Raw genomic sequence first — 16149 nt, forward strand, 5'->3', positions numbered from 1 at the left:
CTGTGCACAGTGATGCAACTGCTTGAACAATTTTCTGTGCAGTTAAAGTTACACCCAGGAATCTTCCCAGCCCTTTATTTCTCAGGCATTCCTGATCCCAGGAGTGCTTTTTTCCATTTGGTTTCCTCTTAGGAAACACCATCCCTTTCCCAGCAGCTTCCTCCAGCAGTGCTGGCCAGCTTGTACCTCCCAGGCTGTTGGTATAGGCACAGGGAGATTCCTCAGCTCCCTGGGGATGGTGGGCTGTGTACTTCCAGTTACCTGTTGTCAGGTCCACACAGGAATTCTGTGATCAGAGGGAAAACCAGGTGTTTGTGGCTCTTATACAAGACCTTGGTGAATATGAATCTGTGCCTGAAATGAAGGTGGTTCCATCAGTGTCTTGTAGGATGTCCCAAAGCTTTAGAGCATTTTAAGCACTCCTTGTAAATCCTTTGCCCTCAAAATTGCTGATTTGTGAGCAAACAAGATGCATTAAGCAACAAACACACTGCTGTTTGTGCAAACATGCTAATTAGGCATTATTTTTTATGGCAAAATAGATTCAAAACAGATTTTGGTGGACATCCACCCAAATTAGCACTAGCTGCTTTGCTTTTTTCTGCTGACTCCCACATATATGAATTTGTCCATGCTAAGGCTTCAAAAGGTACCAGTGCTGCTCCTCCTGCAGCTGTGTAAATATTCAGCTTGTGTTGGATTGCACAAAATGCCTGCTAATCCATCCCAATTAAAAAGCAGTCTTTATAGCTGTAATGGTTTTATTGAGGACTGTAACACTTTAGACCCACAGATATATAAAGCAGTTAGTTTTATAAAGCATATAGGGTGTTAAAGTAATGAAAGACATTAAAGTGACATCAATTTTTAAGGAGAGTTACTTGCTGAAATAAATGAGTATGGCCTAAAAGTTGATGGCATGTTACAGGACTGAGTAATGAACCCTTCTGCCCCCTAAAATCTCTTAGAATAAATAATTCTTGAGCAAGTCAGTGCTCATTAACTCTTTATCCTCTGAGAGCTACATGTTACATCTCATCTGATTTTTTTTTTTTTTAAACTTTAAAAATTAATTTGGGGAGAAATTCTCTTCCCTGGAATACCTATAACTGGAGGAGCATCAATCTGCCATGTGAAGTAGAGTTGTGATCAGGTAGGGCCAGGTGAAAAATCCTCAGGGAAGTTACTTTTTCTCTTTTCCTTTCTTCCCTTTCTTCCCTTTCTTCTTTGCTTTTTCTGCATTTCTTGCTGCCATCGTTGCAATCCATGCTTTCCCCAGCGGGGTTTTGGCATACCAGGCCTGGAGAATCAAAAAGCATTTGTATGTTTTAGTAAAACTAAAAAAAAAACCAAAAAAACAAGGCAAGACAGACCACTTAAACATGTTACTACTATAATGGAGCATTCTTTTAAAAACTCAAACCTCTTAAAATCCAGGCTGGCTGGTGGAGAAGCCAAAATGAAACCCTCAGATCTCTTGAGAACATTATTATACCAAGAAGTGCAGCAATTGATGGAGCTGAGTCTCATTAACAGCAATACTTAGCTGGGCCATTTGTGTTGCTATAGTTATGGAAATGTTGAATTCCACCATCAACCCTATTTCCAGAGAATATAGCTCTTGTCAGAGCTCCCTCTGCTCCAGACTTGGCAACAGACAAATCATCCCCTTCTCGTGCCTCTGCAAATCGATCCAGACAGCTTTGATTTCCATGAGGGAGCTTAGGAAGCAAAACAAACCCCGAACATTAAGAACCTGTTTATTGCTTTCAGATGCCTGTTCACAGGCCTGTGACTTGTAAATGATTCTGCTGGAGCTGCTCTGCAGGCTTGCCCAGCTCCTGAGCTGTGGTGTCAGGGAGGCAGCTCCAGGCTGTGTGAGAATGATGGGAAGTGAAGGAGAAGGGGAGGCTTTCAAGGAGTAAAGAATTACTCCTTCCCTGGATGTGCAAGAACCTTTCTCAGCACAGTCTTGCCTAAACCAGAGAATCAAATTCCAGCAGGCATTGCCCATGATGGATTAAATGCCTTCCTCCTTGACCATGGGCTGCTATTTAATGCCACATCTCTGTACATGCTATCTCCAACCTCCCTCTCAACATGGCATCCTGCAAAGTCTGCCTTGTCCATCTATCCATCCCAAATCTTGCTTCCAGCCTGAGCCTGTTCAGGCATCCCTGAAGAATTTGCCTTGTCCAGTTGTCCAGTGTGTGTTACAGGAAGAGAAGCTGGGAGAAGAGGTATAGGGAAGGAAAACTCAGCATGTTCCTCTCTGACCCCAGATGTTCCTCCTTGGTGTCATCTTTTCAAGAGCTGCTTCTGAGCCTCAGGAAAGGCAGATGATGACAGGCACCCTGCAGAAAATACTGTCAGCAGGTGGCTGGCAGGGGTCAAGCATCCAGCTGGCTGCTGGACACTGCAGTTCTGCTTTAATTATCTGAATTAGCTGAGCACCTCTCCTCCAAAAACCCTGACCTCACTGATAAAACATCCTCCTGTGTGCCCACATGGGTGGTCATGGCAGGAACCCCATGGCTCTCAGTGAATTTGAATTTTGCTGCCTTAGTCCCAGGCCAAACTATTCCTGGTTTTGGGAGAGCAACAGAGCTGGGATGTGTTACTGCTTCCTTCCCATGAGAGGGATGAGGTGGTGATGGTGATCTGGGCTCCAGCAGGAACTGCCTTCCATGGAAGTGGCTGAGGGAAGCCAGGAGAGCCCAGTGATGTCTCTGGCCCTGGATGAGACTCCACGAGGCCACAGAGATTTTATTTTCCCCTCAGTTTCATGTCCTGGGTGTAACACCTTCCAGACCTTAAGTGGGAGGTGGAGAGAGTAGGAAAACTTTGCCAAGAGCTTGGTGGGGTGGAAAGAACTGTTTGGTGGGGTGATCATCTCCCTGCCAGCTCTGGCTCACTGGCAAAGGACTCAGAGGCATTTGGCAGGGGAAGCCAAGAGACCTGGGATGTCTCTTTCCATTCTCTTCCCAATTCTTTGTGCAAATATTTCAGTACACAGCAGTAACTTTGTCTCTTTAACTGGTGTAATTGTTCTGTGAGATGAATGAAGTCAGCTCCTCAGACACAGCTAAAATAAAAGTCCATTTGTCACCAGCATCTGAACTGGGGATGGAAGTTCCTGGCAGCAGTGACTGATCAGAGTTAAAATATTTGGTTTTTGGAGGAATGATGTCCACAGGCTTTGGAATGGGTTTTCTTAGGTATTTCTGTGGCTGCCATATCCCTGGAAGTGCTCAAGGCTGGGTTGGATGGGGTTGGAGCAACCTGATCCAGTGGAAGGTGTGCCTGCTCAAGGAATGGGGTGGATTAGGTGAGATTTAAGGTCCTTCCAATCCAAACCATTCCATGATTTTGGTCCAGTCAGTACCAGGCAGAACTGGTGTGGTTAGCTGGCTTTGCCTCTCCAGAAATCCTTTCTGTGTAAGGATTTGTATCAACCACTCTGGTGCACTAATTCATAATTTCAAAAAATGTGAATGTGTAATTGGGGCAGAAATTTGAGTAACTGGAAGGGAGAAATCCCATTGTCACAAATTTTTGCATTATTTATATTCATTTTGGAACACTGGCAGAATATAAATGTCAGACTGGGAGATTCATGCTTTCAGGGAAGAAAAATCAAAGATTCATCACAAGGCTAATCTCCACTTTGAACAGTGTTTTAGCTGCCTCCCTTCCACAAGGGACAAAGCAAAGCAAGAGGAAAGGTCCAGAAATTGCAATGGTTAGAGGCTTGGGAAAAGGAGCTTCTGTGTGAGGAGAAATGGGGGCTGCTGGAGTTAATTAATGTACAAGGCTATTTTGACAATCCTCTTCCCCTGTGCCATATCACAGGTGCTGCAGCAAAGCTCCATGACATGCAAGGGAAACAAAATTCCAACAGATAAAAGGAAATACTTTCTTAAGGGCTGTAATTAATGCAAGGAGATGATTGCCATGGGATGCTGAGGACAGGATCATTTGAGCTGTGTTCCAAATGAAGAGCTGCCTGGGCACTTTGTGCTGTACAAAACAGGCACATTTTAGAGTGACTGGGATAATATTTTCAAGTTAAACTCACACTAAATACTTGCTCTCATGTTTCAGGGTACAAATGGATTACTACTTGGAGCTGGGAATGATGGAGTATTTTTTTTTCCCTTTGCTGTAACACTGAACCATTACCATTTCCCTGAGGAGAGATATTGGTTTAGTGAGGAAGCATGAAGAAAAAAAAAAAAAAAAGAGTAATATGCCAAATATCACAAATACTGCCTGTGTTGAGTGAGCCAAATGGCTCTAAATGGAAATTGAGAAATATGCACTATCATTAGGACAGCAGTGGAAGAAGCCTTGGAGAAAGCTGTGAGAATCCTGTTTGTGGTGGGAGGTGCTGGGGGAATCAAGCATCAGGACAAGGAAATACTTTAGCCAGGAAAAGGGGGGTGGTTATAAACAGTAGAAATTGTGGGGGTTATGAGATGGAGAAAGCTCTTCTGGGGTCTCCTGGAGCAGTACAGAGGCCTTACCTCACTTGGAGCCCCTGGTGTGGGCTGCCTGCAGCTCCTTGGGGCACAGCAGGGCTCTCTGCCCAGTGCCAGGGATTTTGTAGCATTTATCAGTCTTGGAGGAGATCCATGGATATTTGAGGCACGTGTAGAATCACAGAACCACAGACTGGTTTGGGCTGGGAGAGACCTAAAGATTCCCTCCCCTGCCATGGTCAGGGACACCTTCCACTGTTCCAGGCTGCTCCAAGCCCATTCCAACCTGGCCTTGGGCACTGCCAGGGAGCAGCAACAGCTTTTTGGGCACTCTGTGCCTGTGAATAAAATACACCTCAAATGCTCTCAGTTCTGCCCTCAGGATTTTATAGCCCCGAGGACAGGAAGTGAAGAGGGATGGAGCCTGAGGCAGAAACTCTTTTATTTTAAAGCTTGAAATGAAAACTTCAAGAAATTCTTGTTTGAAATGATGAAAGAGAAGGGCTTAGATCTTGATCCCTGTGTGAACATTGAATGGCCAGGTGTTTTGCCTTCTCAAGGTGATATATCCAGGCTTGCTGAACACCTCAGCTCTGGAAGGAAAAGGACAAATGCATGGAATTAATTCCCCCTGTATGTTTTATCTATGCATGTGGAGGCTGCTCTCCTTAACATGAGCAGCAGCAGGTTCACCAAAGCACTGCCAGCTGTGCTGCCAAAATAAGGACACATCCCCAGATTGGGGAAGATGGGTTTTGGTGCTGTTGGGCCCTAAATCATCATTTAAAGAGTGAGCAGCACAGTGAGCAGGTCCTTACATCAAGTGTGGCTGGACATGGCAGGGAATGAGAAAAGAACTCACATGAAATGCTTCTTCCTCCTCTATGTACACTGGGTCGTGTCTGGCCAGAGCAGTGACAAACTCAGCAGTCCTCAGGGGCTTCCTGGCCATCTGCAGCAGCCTCAGCTCAGTCAGCACAGTGTGCACCACCTCCACAACATGGCCCTGGGTGAAGCCATCCGACACCTGGGCCAGGCAGTTCAGGTTCACCAGCTTGGTGAGGGTCCCACCACCCTGCAGGATGTAGTGCTTCCACAGTGCTGGGCATCAGGACATGGAAGAGACACAGTGTAAGGGCAGGAATTCAAGGAAAACAGGAGAAACATATTTCAATATTATTTCTTTTGAAAATGAAACAAGGAAAAGAAGGCTGTCGATCAGGAAAACCAGCATTCAAATTTTTTTGTGTGTGTTTTTCTTCATGTTCAGATTTGCAGCACAGGGGGTCTTTAGACCTAAAAATTATTACTGATAATTTTTGGCCACCACTCAGTACTTTTCAGCAAGGCATTAAAGGCACATGTGTAAAAATGGAAAGAACTGCTTGTGTGCACACACAGAACCTGTCCAGTGTTCCCTTTTGGATGTGCAGAGTTAAGTACCTTTACCAACAGCCTGTTTTTATTTCTCTGACCCTTAGCACAGCTTATTCCTGCTGAACTCAGGGCTGCTGGGGGGACTGCATGTCCCAAAGGCTGTCAGTTATCCAGGCATGTGTTGCAAGGTGCAAATTTTCTGTGATTGGGGTTTTGCTTGTTACTTGAAAAGTGAACCTGGTTGTGTCTTTCAGCTGTGAACCTCTGTGACATGGTTGTTTTCTTTGGGGCTGTAAAGTGGCTGAAATTTTTGCTTCCAAAATATAGGAATAATACCAATCTTTTGATTCATGTTAAGTAAGGATCTGTTTTAGAGAAATTTAGGAGAACTTTGATGTTGTCTCCTCAGGCTTTGCCTTAAAGCATTATATGGAAATATTTGGAAAAGATTAGGAGGATTATGGATGAGAGGTTAAAAAGTTTATTGAATGAGACATTTAGAGTCTGGCTGTGCTTGAATGCTCAGATTTAGCATGAAGATGTTGGCTGGAGGCTGATGCTGCTGCAAAAGCTGCCTTGCTCTTCCTTGGATTGCAACATCAATAGCCCAGACTCGAGCCTGTAACTATTGACAGCTCTGCACTGCATTTTTTTCTCCAGCAAATTGTGGTCTCCCACTTGAATCCTGCTTGTACTCAATAAATATTGGCTGAATCACTAATTCATAAAAGAGGAATTGATGCACACAAGAGCAAGCAGGGTTGTATATTGTGTGCTGCAGCTCCTGGTGCAGGTGTGTAACACAAGGGGTGATTAATGGCAAGAAATCAGTGTGGGGTTGTGAATCTTCCAGTTTAATGATTTCCATTGTATATTTACTGTTCCCACTGAGCACAGATTGGAATACTCTGGTCTGTAACCAGAGGGAGGCTGCAGCAGACAGGTAGCTGTGCACTGCAGCTTACAAGTATTGTTATGCCATTATTTTTCTGTCAAAAAAATAATAAAGTTTCTTTTCCTTCTCAAATGGGCATTGCAAAGTGACAGGATTGAGAGGTGAAGATCCTATTTCCATAGAACTTCAGGGAAGGCTGGAGCCTAAGAACAAGCCAGGCACTGCCTGAAATGGGGCAGCAAAGAATTAAAGCTACAAGTTTATTCTGCTTTAAAATGCCATGAGTTAACTTTTTTGGGCAACAAAAAATACAAGTTGAATCACAAGTCAGCAGAAGTTGAAATCCCTTGAGCTGCTAATTTTTTTGAACTCCAAGTTAGTGGTGAGAGTCCCAGAATGTGACAGTTCAACCCCTAGAAGTGAGTACAGCTAAATTCAGCTGCTGTCACCTCCTTTCTCTAGGCTTTGCTCATGTCCCCTTATCTCTCAGCAATTTCTCAGAGCTGCAACCTAACATGAAACACATGTTCCCTTGCTTGCTGACAATTTCCCATCCACACCAGGAAACTTGGGGAATGTGGGAGAGATTTACAATGTGCTAGGCAGCCAAAACTCTGCCTTGGGCTCACCTAAATGTGCATCACCTGGATACCCTGGCTGCCTCTGAGGGATGCAGGATGAAACTGCACACTGTGTTTGTAAGAGTTTTGTAACAAGGTGACATTGTGGACAGAGCAAAGTGTGGCAAGGTCCCTGAGCCAAATGTGCTTTTCTTTTATTGCTGTTTATTGCAGACTTCAGGGTGCTTAAAGTCTCAAAACATTGGAAGTTTGTTTTATTAAGCAAATTTACACAGCTAGAAAAAAAACTTATTTTCCTTACAAGCTTTGAGTCTTAGTACATGGAAAATTCAATGAATTTGTCAGAATTTGGGAGGGTCTGTCACTGTAAGACCAGATATGCAAAATCAGGGATGCCTGAACAATTCTACTCTAGATCTGTAAGCACAAAAAGTGGAATTTATGAGAGAGAAAATATAATCCTCCTATCATGGTTTGGTTTTGGAGAGACTGAGAAGTTGTGCTGTTTAGAGTATGGAGACTGGAAATTCATAATCTCTGTTAAAAAAAAAAAAAAGCTTAAAATAGAAAATGTATGCTGCAATAGGATCTTGTGCTTCATACAGGAAGGGAAAACCAGCCCAGGCTGAGCTTGGTGCACACTAAACTCATGGAAAAATATGAATTGCTGGTGAAGAGTATTTTAAACTCTTCTCCCAGCTTCCACTTTTATTATTTGGCCTTTGGATTAGCCTGTAACTTAACCTAAATGCTCAGGACTTGAGCTGAAGGGCAGATCTGAGGATAACTAGCCAATGAGCAGGAATTTAAACCACGAGGAGGACTTGAAATACTTACCAAATCTTGTGAGGTAGTCAGGCTTTGGAATGAGAATGATTTTCTGGTAAACTTTGCAGAAAGGTCCCAGGTTGGCATCAAAGGGCCTCCTGGTGGTGCCCAGGAGCAGCACCCTGTCCTGGGGTTTCACAGCCCTCAGGAACTGGGGCAGGAGCTTGGCCAGGCGTTTGAAGTTCACCTGCAGTGGAAATACACAGAAGGAAAGAGTTGTTAAAGATGCTGACAGCTCAGAGTTAATGAGCTGGAGCTGTACCTGCTGCCTGCAACAGGATTTTGGGGTGGTGTTTTTTTAGTGGTTTCATGTTGGATTTTCAAATTTGGTGGATTTGATTTCTGTTTAAAAAATTTAAAATATACAATGCTTTATTCAAGTGCTTTATTCCTTCCAGAAAAACAAAAAAGGGGCAGGCACAGAACCAAATCCACCAAACTTTAGAATCCCAGGTTTCTGGGAGCCAGCAGGCTGGTTGTATTTAGTATGAGCAGCTGAGATATCAACACAAGTAGGAAGATTCTACCTCCTCAAATTCAGGTAAGCACTTGATCTCTGCTTCTGTTTTTGTGGGTTTGTGCCAGTGCCTTTCACCCTCAGTGAATTTACTGGTCTAGTTATTCAAAGGCAGGAAGGAAACAACTAGTTAAAAGAAGGAAATCCTTTATTTCCAGCTCAAGGAGAAATGTTGCAGGGACCTGCACACCTGATGAACCTTGACAGGTAGAAAATTGTAACCTAGTGTGGAATCCTCCCAGCTCTTGGAGTTATGATTTTCTGACTTCTAAGTGTGAAAATACACTCCCTATTTTTTTGCTATGTTTTCTAACTTGCTGAGGCTCTGAGAACAAAGGTTCTGGGAGCTCAGGGTTCATTTCTTTGCAATAATTCACTGCTTGACTTTGTAACACATATTCAAGTACTACTTAGAGAACAGATGAGTATTGAGCAAAACCTTTTATTGGAGGGTTGTATTTGATAATGTTCAAGTGAATATTGGCTGGAGAAGCCTAATCAGATTGTTGTGGTGTCATTACTGTTAATCAAGCTTTCCCACAAGTTTTGGGGTAGAGTAGCACTTTTTTTTTTTTTTTCTTCCCTGAATAAGCTTGTGTTAACACAGGACACCTGATGGATCATTCCTTTTCTTTTCATAGTAATGCTGTGCATTTTTCCAAGTGTGCCAATTGGTGAATCAATATAATGAGTTAATCATGCCTTAGCCCCAGGGCTGAGGGTCCCCTTTGGGGCACCCTGCTGCTGGCCAGGGTGACACAGCCAGCTCCAATTCTGCTTCTGGATGAACTGTCCCTCAGTCCTGGTGGCAGAAATGTCACCCTGGGATGAGCACAGTGACTGATACTTGCTTCAGCTTCTGATGGCTGAGCTTAGCTCATCTTTTAGGATGGGGTTTGAGGCAGCCTGGTCTAGTGAAAGATGTCCCTGCCCATGGCAGGAGGTGGAACAAGATGACGTTTAATGCTCCTTTCCATGATTCTCCATAATTCCAGCACTCCTAAGGGAGGTTCCTCAGACTGCCCCTCAGCTCTGCCTGGTTCACACTCAGTCCTCTACATGTTGGATGTGCTGTGAACAATTTGGGATGTGTGGGATTCCAAGCCATGAGCCAGCTGACTCCCATCAAGGGAAGGTCTTGGGATGGGTAGAAGGGGCAGAGGTGATACCCTGGACACTGAAGGGGGCAGGACAAGAAATGTTTCCACACTGATGGCTAAGCAAGCCAGGGTCAGGAGTAATCCAGGCCTTTTTTTAGGCCCCTAATCTTAATTGTAATCCCCATCTGTATTTTCTGTCAGGGTTTGAACCCAAGCGAAAGGTTCTCTCTTGCTGTGGGGACCACTAAGAGCATCAATCACTGCATACCCAGTCCTGGCAGAAGGAACAGCCCCAGCCAAGGTTGGATTGCCTTGTGATGCCTTTCCAAAATACAGGCTTGTGACCACTCCACAGACACTCCAAGGAAAAAGGTTTAATTTTTCACATAAAACTCTAAAAGCAAAATATTTTGCAGGCAACAGGAACTGGGGCAAATTGCTTCCTACTGTGATGGTGTTGCTGTGACTATGGGGCAGTGTTTTAATTTTCTTTCCAATGGGGAAGCCACACAGGAGAGGAAGGAATGGAAGCAGTGGGATTAGGACTCCTGGGAGCTCAAAGAAAATAATCTCTAATTGTAACTTTTTAACACAGGCTCTTTGTTTTTGCAGTGGAAATTTATCCTTGTTACTTTATTGTTCACTTTGGCTCCATCCAATTTCTCAAATTAATAGAGCTGAACAATTTCAGCTCATCTCAACTTTTAGCTTCTTGCCTCATATTTTGAAATTCTCCATTCTTCTCTTTTACTTTCCAGTGCACTGATGAGCAGTGACTGGACTATTTTTAAATGAAGCAAGGATAGGTGGAAGAGAGAAATGTGACCTCTTGGGGGCTCTTAAGAAGTCACAAGACTCTCTTAAAAGCTAAAAAAAAAAAAAAAAGGTAGTGAGACAAGCTATTATCAAGCAAGCTTTGGCAGGTCTGGTCATAGTGGTATGTGCTAAGCTAAGGAATCCACTTGTTCCTTTGTGTGGGCTGTAGTGCAACAGGAGAAATCATCTGCACTGAAATAAAGAAGAATTCACCTCATCCTCTCCCTTTGCTGCCCCTCTGGCAAACATTCTCTCTGTGTCTCCAATCCACACGACTGAAGGCTGCAGTTCCTTGCCCACCTAGGAGAAAATGGGGGAGAAAAGGCAAGGAGTTGATTAAAACAGCTGCAGGTTCATACCTGAGAGCCTGTCACTGTGCTTTTGAATCCAGATTTCAGCAGCTCAATTAGCCTGGCTTATTTTTTATGCCCAGGAATGTTCAGCAGTCATGGATAGCACTGCTCAGCCGCCTTGGCAAATCCAACTCTTTCTAGCAGGAATTGAGCATCAAGAGCCCACCCCAAACGGGATCATTTTGTCTTCTATACTTATCTTTAATGCCTCAGCACAGATTCAGTTGTGTTCCTGCAAAAGGAAGCCTGGATTTGGTGTTCAATGGAAAATCACAGTCCAAGAGCAGCTTGAGGCTGAGGCTGGGATCCCACCCTGATTTTCTGGATGGGGAGACAGGCATGTTGCACGAGAGGGAGGGAAATAACCATTAAGCAAAACAATTTGCCAACCTTCTGGTTGAAACTCCAGCATTTAATTTGCAGTGAGCCCAAAAATTAAATTAGAAAGGGGGGGGGGGTGGACGACGACAACATTGTCCAAAATTGAGTTTTCCTGCTCCAAGGTCAGAGCACGATAGCTCTGGTTCACAGCAGGATGGCAGCAATGCTACAGGCTTTTTCCACATCCTGCACTCTTCCCCATTGCTATAGAAACGCCAGAGGTTGAGCCATTCCAGAGGTTTAGACATTCTGCTGCCAAATTTTAATCACTTTGCAGTGGCTCTGAGTTTGCTCAGCAACAAAAGTGATGGCTCAAGGAGTCAGCAGTAATGAGAGAGAGAGGGGCACAGCATCCTCTATCCTGCCTTTCTTACTTTTTTTTTTTTTTTTTTTTTTAACTTTAATTCCCCCTAGTTGAAACTGCTGCTTCCAAGAAGGCAGCTTACAAAATCCATCATAATCTCCTGTCTGACTGACAGCCAGGCAGGGAGAATTGAGTTGTGAGCATTGCTGCTCACAGCACTGCAGCTGATTTTTGTGGCTGTGTTTCCAAGAGTGTCTGTGCAGGAGGAATGGGCTGGGGATGGCCAAGGGGACAGGGAATGTCCTGAGGGCTGCTCAGTTTGTTTGCTGTGCTGCTGCTGATGAAGTGGAAGCAGTGTCAGTGTGTGACACTATTATGGATGGCAACTGGTCAGTCTTAGAACATGGCAAGTCCAGAGCAGCTGGGTTGTAGAATCCTGGAATGGTTTGGGCTGGAGTGACCTTAAAGCTCATCCCATTCTACCCCTGCCAAGGGCAGGGACACCTTCCACTCTCCCAGGTTGCTCCATGATCTGTCCAGCCTGGCCCTGGACACTTCCAGGGATCCAGTGCCAGGGCCTGCCCACCCTCATAGGGAACAATTCCTTCCCAATATCCATCTAAACCTACTCTCTGTCAGTTTAAACCCATTCCCCCTTGTTCTGTCCCTGCAGGCCCCTGTAAATAGTCTCTCTCCATCTTTCTTGTAGCCCTTTCAGGCACTGGAATGGGCTCTAAGGTGACCCCAAGGCCTTCCCTTTTCTAGGCTGAACAATCCCAATAGTCTCAGCCTTTCCTTGTAGGAGAGGTGTTCCACCCCTCTAATCAGATTGGTGCCTCCTCTGGACTCACTCCAACAGGTCAGTGTCCTTCCTGAACTTTTTCCTTTGCTGGATGGCAGGAGCTCAAATATTTAGTGTTAGTAGTAAAGATTTAAAAAAGTAAAGACAACATATCAGAAAAGATATCACCTCCCTTGGGGAGCCTGTTCAGTGCCTGTGCCTGCTGCTGCGGTGGGATGTGACAGGAAAATAAGGGTGGAGGAAGGTTACAGAGGCTACAGAAGCTATTGGCAAAGGTTGAACACTGCTTCTGTCTTCATTTGTCCTCTTGGTGGGGTCACCACAGGCTGGGAGGTGCAGATATTCCTCATTTGGCTTGGAGATGGTTTCTGTGGTGAGCAGCCCCCTTCAAGCACAGCCTGAAGGCTGAAATCAGATTATACCTTCATTTTAACTCTTACAGGAGAACACTCATTGTTGTCACACCTTTCATCTTCTTTGCCCCCTTTATTTCCCCTCGAAATGGAAATCTAATGAATAATCTCACTTTTGGCTCTTAGAGAGGGAACTCCCTGTGTTTTCTGTCTTGAGGCAAAGAGCTAAATGCAGAAAATGGCCTGCAGGTATTTGCTGCCCAGAAAAGCTGTGGCTGTTCCATCCCTGGAAGTGTCCAAGTGTTGGATGGGGCTTGGAGCAGCCTGGGATAGTGGAAGGGGCTGGGAATGGATGAGCTTTAAGACTCCTTTCAACCCAAACCATTTAATGACTTTTCAAGTGTTAACAGACATTAATATAACCCAATTCAATACCCTGTGTTTGGGCCTGGCTGTTTCTTCTTGTAAATCCAGGTCAGCACCCAGAATCCATTGGCATCTCATTTAAATTGTTGGCAGATCTGTATCTCCCCCTGTGTGAAAGTGCTCCATTTGAATTATCCATGGACAGTTTGAATCCATGGATAATTAAATGCACTGTACATAATTAATTTGTAATTGAAATTTTATTAGCTTTGCTGCAATTCCACAATTTGTTGGAGCTGCCAGCAGATGGCTCCTTAACCCTTCTAATACCACACTGAGATTTGTTCTTTGGGAAAATCATGGAAAAAAAATCCCTCTCATCCTGCTGTCAACAGTCATCAAAGATCAAACAGCATTTTTGAGAACCTTGGGTTCAACTTTTCAAACCTGAGAGCCAGAGTTTAACTGTTAAATTGTTACACTTGAAAATGCAGAAATTTGATTCTTGCCTAGCACATGTTGCACCAGGCTCCTCCAAATGGAAGGATTTGATGGATTTTTTTTTTTTTCCAAAGGCACAAGTTTTTTTGGAAGCTCAAGGTATTGCTGAAAACTGCTTAGTGCTCTGTAGTTTATACACCCAGAAATGCTGCACTGAAACCTCCAATTAACCTTATCAATGGAACGATCACTAGCTAAATATTCCTGTGCTACAGTGATGATGCCACTGTCTTCTGGTTTGTGAGGCAGAAAATGGCTTGCAACAGATAAATTTAATTTTTAACCTTAGGGTAGCACAAGTTCAAGCTGCTTTTTCACAGAAATAACTGCATATTTGTGCACTGTTGATATTTAACACTTCAAGGTTTTAAGAATTCCAGCAGGCTGAGCTGCACCAAGAGCAGAATTGTTTTGGGTGCTGGAAGAAACACTCACTGTGCTGCTCCCAAATTTTAGCTGGAGTGGGAGAGTCTTGTGTGGCATGGAAATGTTAAACACAGAGAGAATTCTGAAGAGTTAGGGTAAGCTCTTCAACCTGCCAGAAAAATGCTCTGGCTGAAGGGACAACACAGCAGTGGTTATAAACAAATGAATATGAATCAGTGGGAAAAAGTTAAATTAATGGCAGACTTCAAATTTCTCTTGCCTCTAAATGCTGGGGTTGTATCATTTAATCTAAATAAACTCCCTCACATCCCTTTTTTTGGGTGTAACACTTGTATAGTCACCTCTGACTTGCTAAAGAGCAGACCCAAAGAGCCTGATAAGAGTCCCCCGGAGCTGATGGTTCTGAAATATTTCTGGACAATATTTCTGTGCCCCTGCACAGCACACACTGAGCTGCTGACACCCTCACACACAGCTCCCCTGCCTGGCCACCTCTCTCCCCACCTCCCAGCCTGGTCTAGCTGCACTGATGATGTTTCCCCACGTGTGGCTTTGGGCACAATGTGCTCTCTGTGTGCTGCTGTGGCTCTGCAGAGGGGATGAGCCCCCTCTGCTAGTGATTAACCCCATGGCTGCCTTGTGCTCCTCCTTTTTATTGCCCTGCAGCTAAAACTCATGAACTACCTGCATTTTTGTGTCACTGAGTTGGGCATTGTCCCCTCTCTCCTTTCTGGATCTGATTTTGCTTCCATGCATCCTCCACTGCCCTTCCTTGCACAGTTCCTGTATTTTATGGGGATGTAGGAGAGCCAAACAACTGCTTGGCACAAGCTGGCAGCTCAGGCTGGGAAATGGGGCTTAATTGAAATATTCCAGCATGTTCTGGTTCATGCTTGAAGGGTGAGTTTTGTTTTGGGGGGGATTTCTGGGAAGTGCTTCTCTAATGGAGACAGATCCTCCCCTTTTCTTTCTGAAGCAGAGCTGACCTGGCAGGATTTGCTGTGGCTTTATGAAGAACACAAGTGCTCAACTTGGTGTTTGCAGCCTCTTTCAGTAGTTTTCCTATTCAATATCAATCTCCCTCACATCTCCTCTGAATAGGCAGATTGAAATGTTGCTGTTTTCCTGCTCTGGTATGAGAAGTCATTTCCTCTGAATGACATTAAAATGCCTGCCTGGACTAACACTCAAGCCTCTCTTGGATCAGGGCTGCTGTGTCTCCTGCAAGTCTCCTCCCTGAAAAGGGGAGGGGGAGAAGAAAAGAATTGGGCTTTTGCATCTGAAACAAATTAAAGTTTCATTTTTTCCCCAGTCCTATTCACTTGTTTAGGGCGTCTCCCACGAAACAACTGCCAGCAGCCAACATTTCAGTTATGGAAGGAAAGTTTCCTAATGGACATTTTATGCTCTCCAGAGTTTCCTTTCATTACAGAAACCCTTTTGTTTGCACATAGGATAAGTGATCAAAAGTGTGAGGTGGCTTCACCTTTATCACAGAGCACCATTAATCCTTATTTACCAAATCCTGGTGTTTAACAGTGGTTGTGTGGATCAGAAGATAAGAGGGAAAGAGCTGTCATGTTTCCTGTCATTCACTCACAACTTGCAGTGCAAGGTCTGGATTTTGCTTGACTAACTTTCCATAAAGGCACTTCTGGGAAGCTGGAGTACAAAGCTGGCTTGACAACAGCTGCTGTCTCTAAAAAACCTGCACAGAAGTGTCTGATTATGGAGATGTGGGGAATTTTCAGTGATCTCTGCACACAGGGCCCTCTGATGAGGGGTGCTGTGCTGGGTCAGGTTAAGACTGAAAGCTGGGAATATTAAATATGGAATGTCAGCTGCAAGATACCAACTACTTCCATGGTTTGTCTATCCAGTGTAGTCTTACAGTAATCCAAATAACCAGATTTTTGTACCATGGTGAAAAATGAACTTTTTGGGGAGGGCAGTTACCACTGTCAGTTTTCTATTGTCAAGAAATTTCTTTTGAATGTGTGTTACCCCTGTGTTTCCTTCAGCTTGGGTAGCAGTAAATTCCTGGATATAGGAGTTTCCTTGTAAAACTTTCTCCTTAATACCTGAACAATTTTCCTTGTTGCCACTT

The 16149-nt window shown here is 44.3% G+C and overlaps 1 protein-coding gene across 3 annotated transcripts in view; it reads right to left on the minus strand.

The window, feature by feature from the left end:
• The window catches only part of DRC11 (dynein regulatory complex subunit 11), a 96647-nt gene continuing 80498 nt past the window's right edge, over window positions 1–16149 (minus strand). The window contains exons 16-19 of one of the 3 annotated variants that reach the window (XM_079310695.1): window positions 10809–10895; window positions 8172–8349; window positions 5344–5582; window positions 2–1300 (exon numbers count right to left, since the gene is read on the minus strand). In XM_079310695.1, the coding sequence (XP_079166821.1) occupies window positions 1184–1300; window positions 5344–5582; window positions 8172–8349; window positions 10809–10895 (621 nt within the window). In that variant the 3' untranslated portion in view covers window positions 2–1183. Of the gene's footprint in view, window positions 1301–5343; window positions 5583–8171; window positions 8350–10808; window positions 10896–16149 lie in introns of all 3 variants that reach the window. The other 2 variants (XM_079310693.1, XM_079310694.1) reach the window with 2 other exon arrangements.

This window comes from Erithacus rubecula, assembly GCF_903797595.1.
Source record: "Erithacus rubecula genome assembly, chromosome: 8".
NCBI classification, from domain to species: Eukaryota; Metazoa; Chordata; class Aves; order Passeriformes; family Muscicapidae; genus Erithacus; species Erithacus rubecula.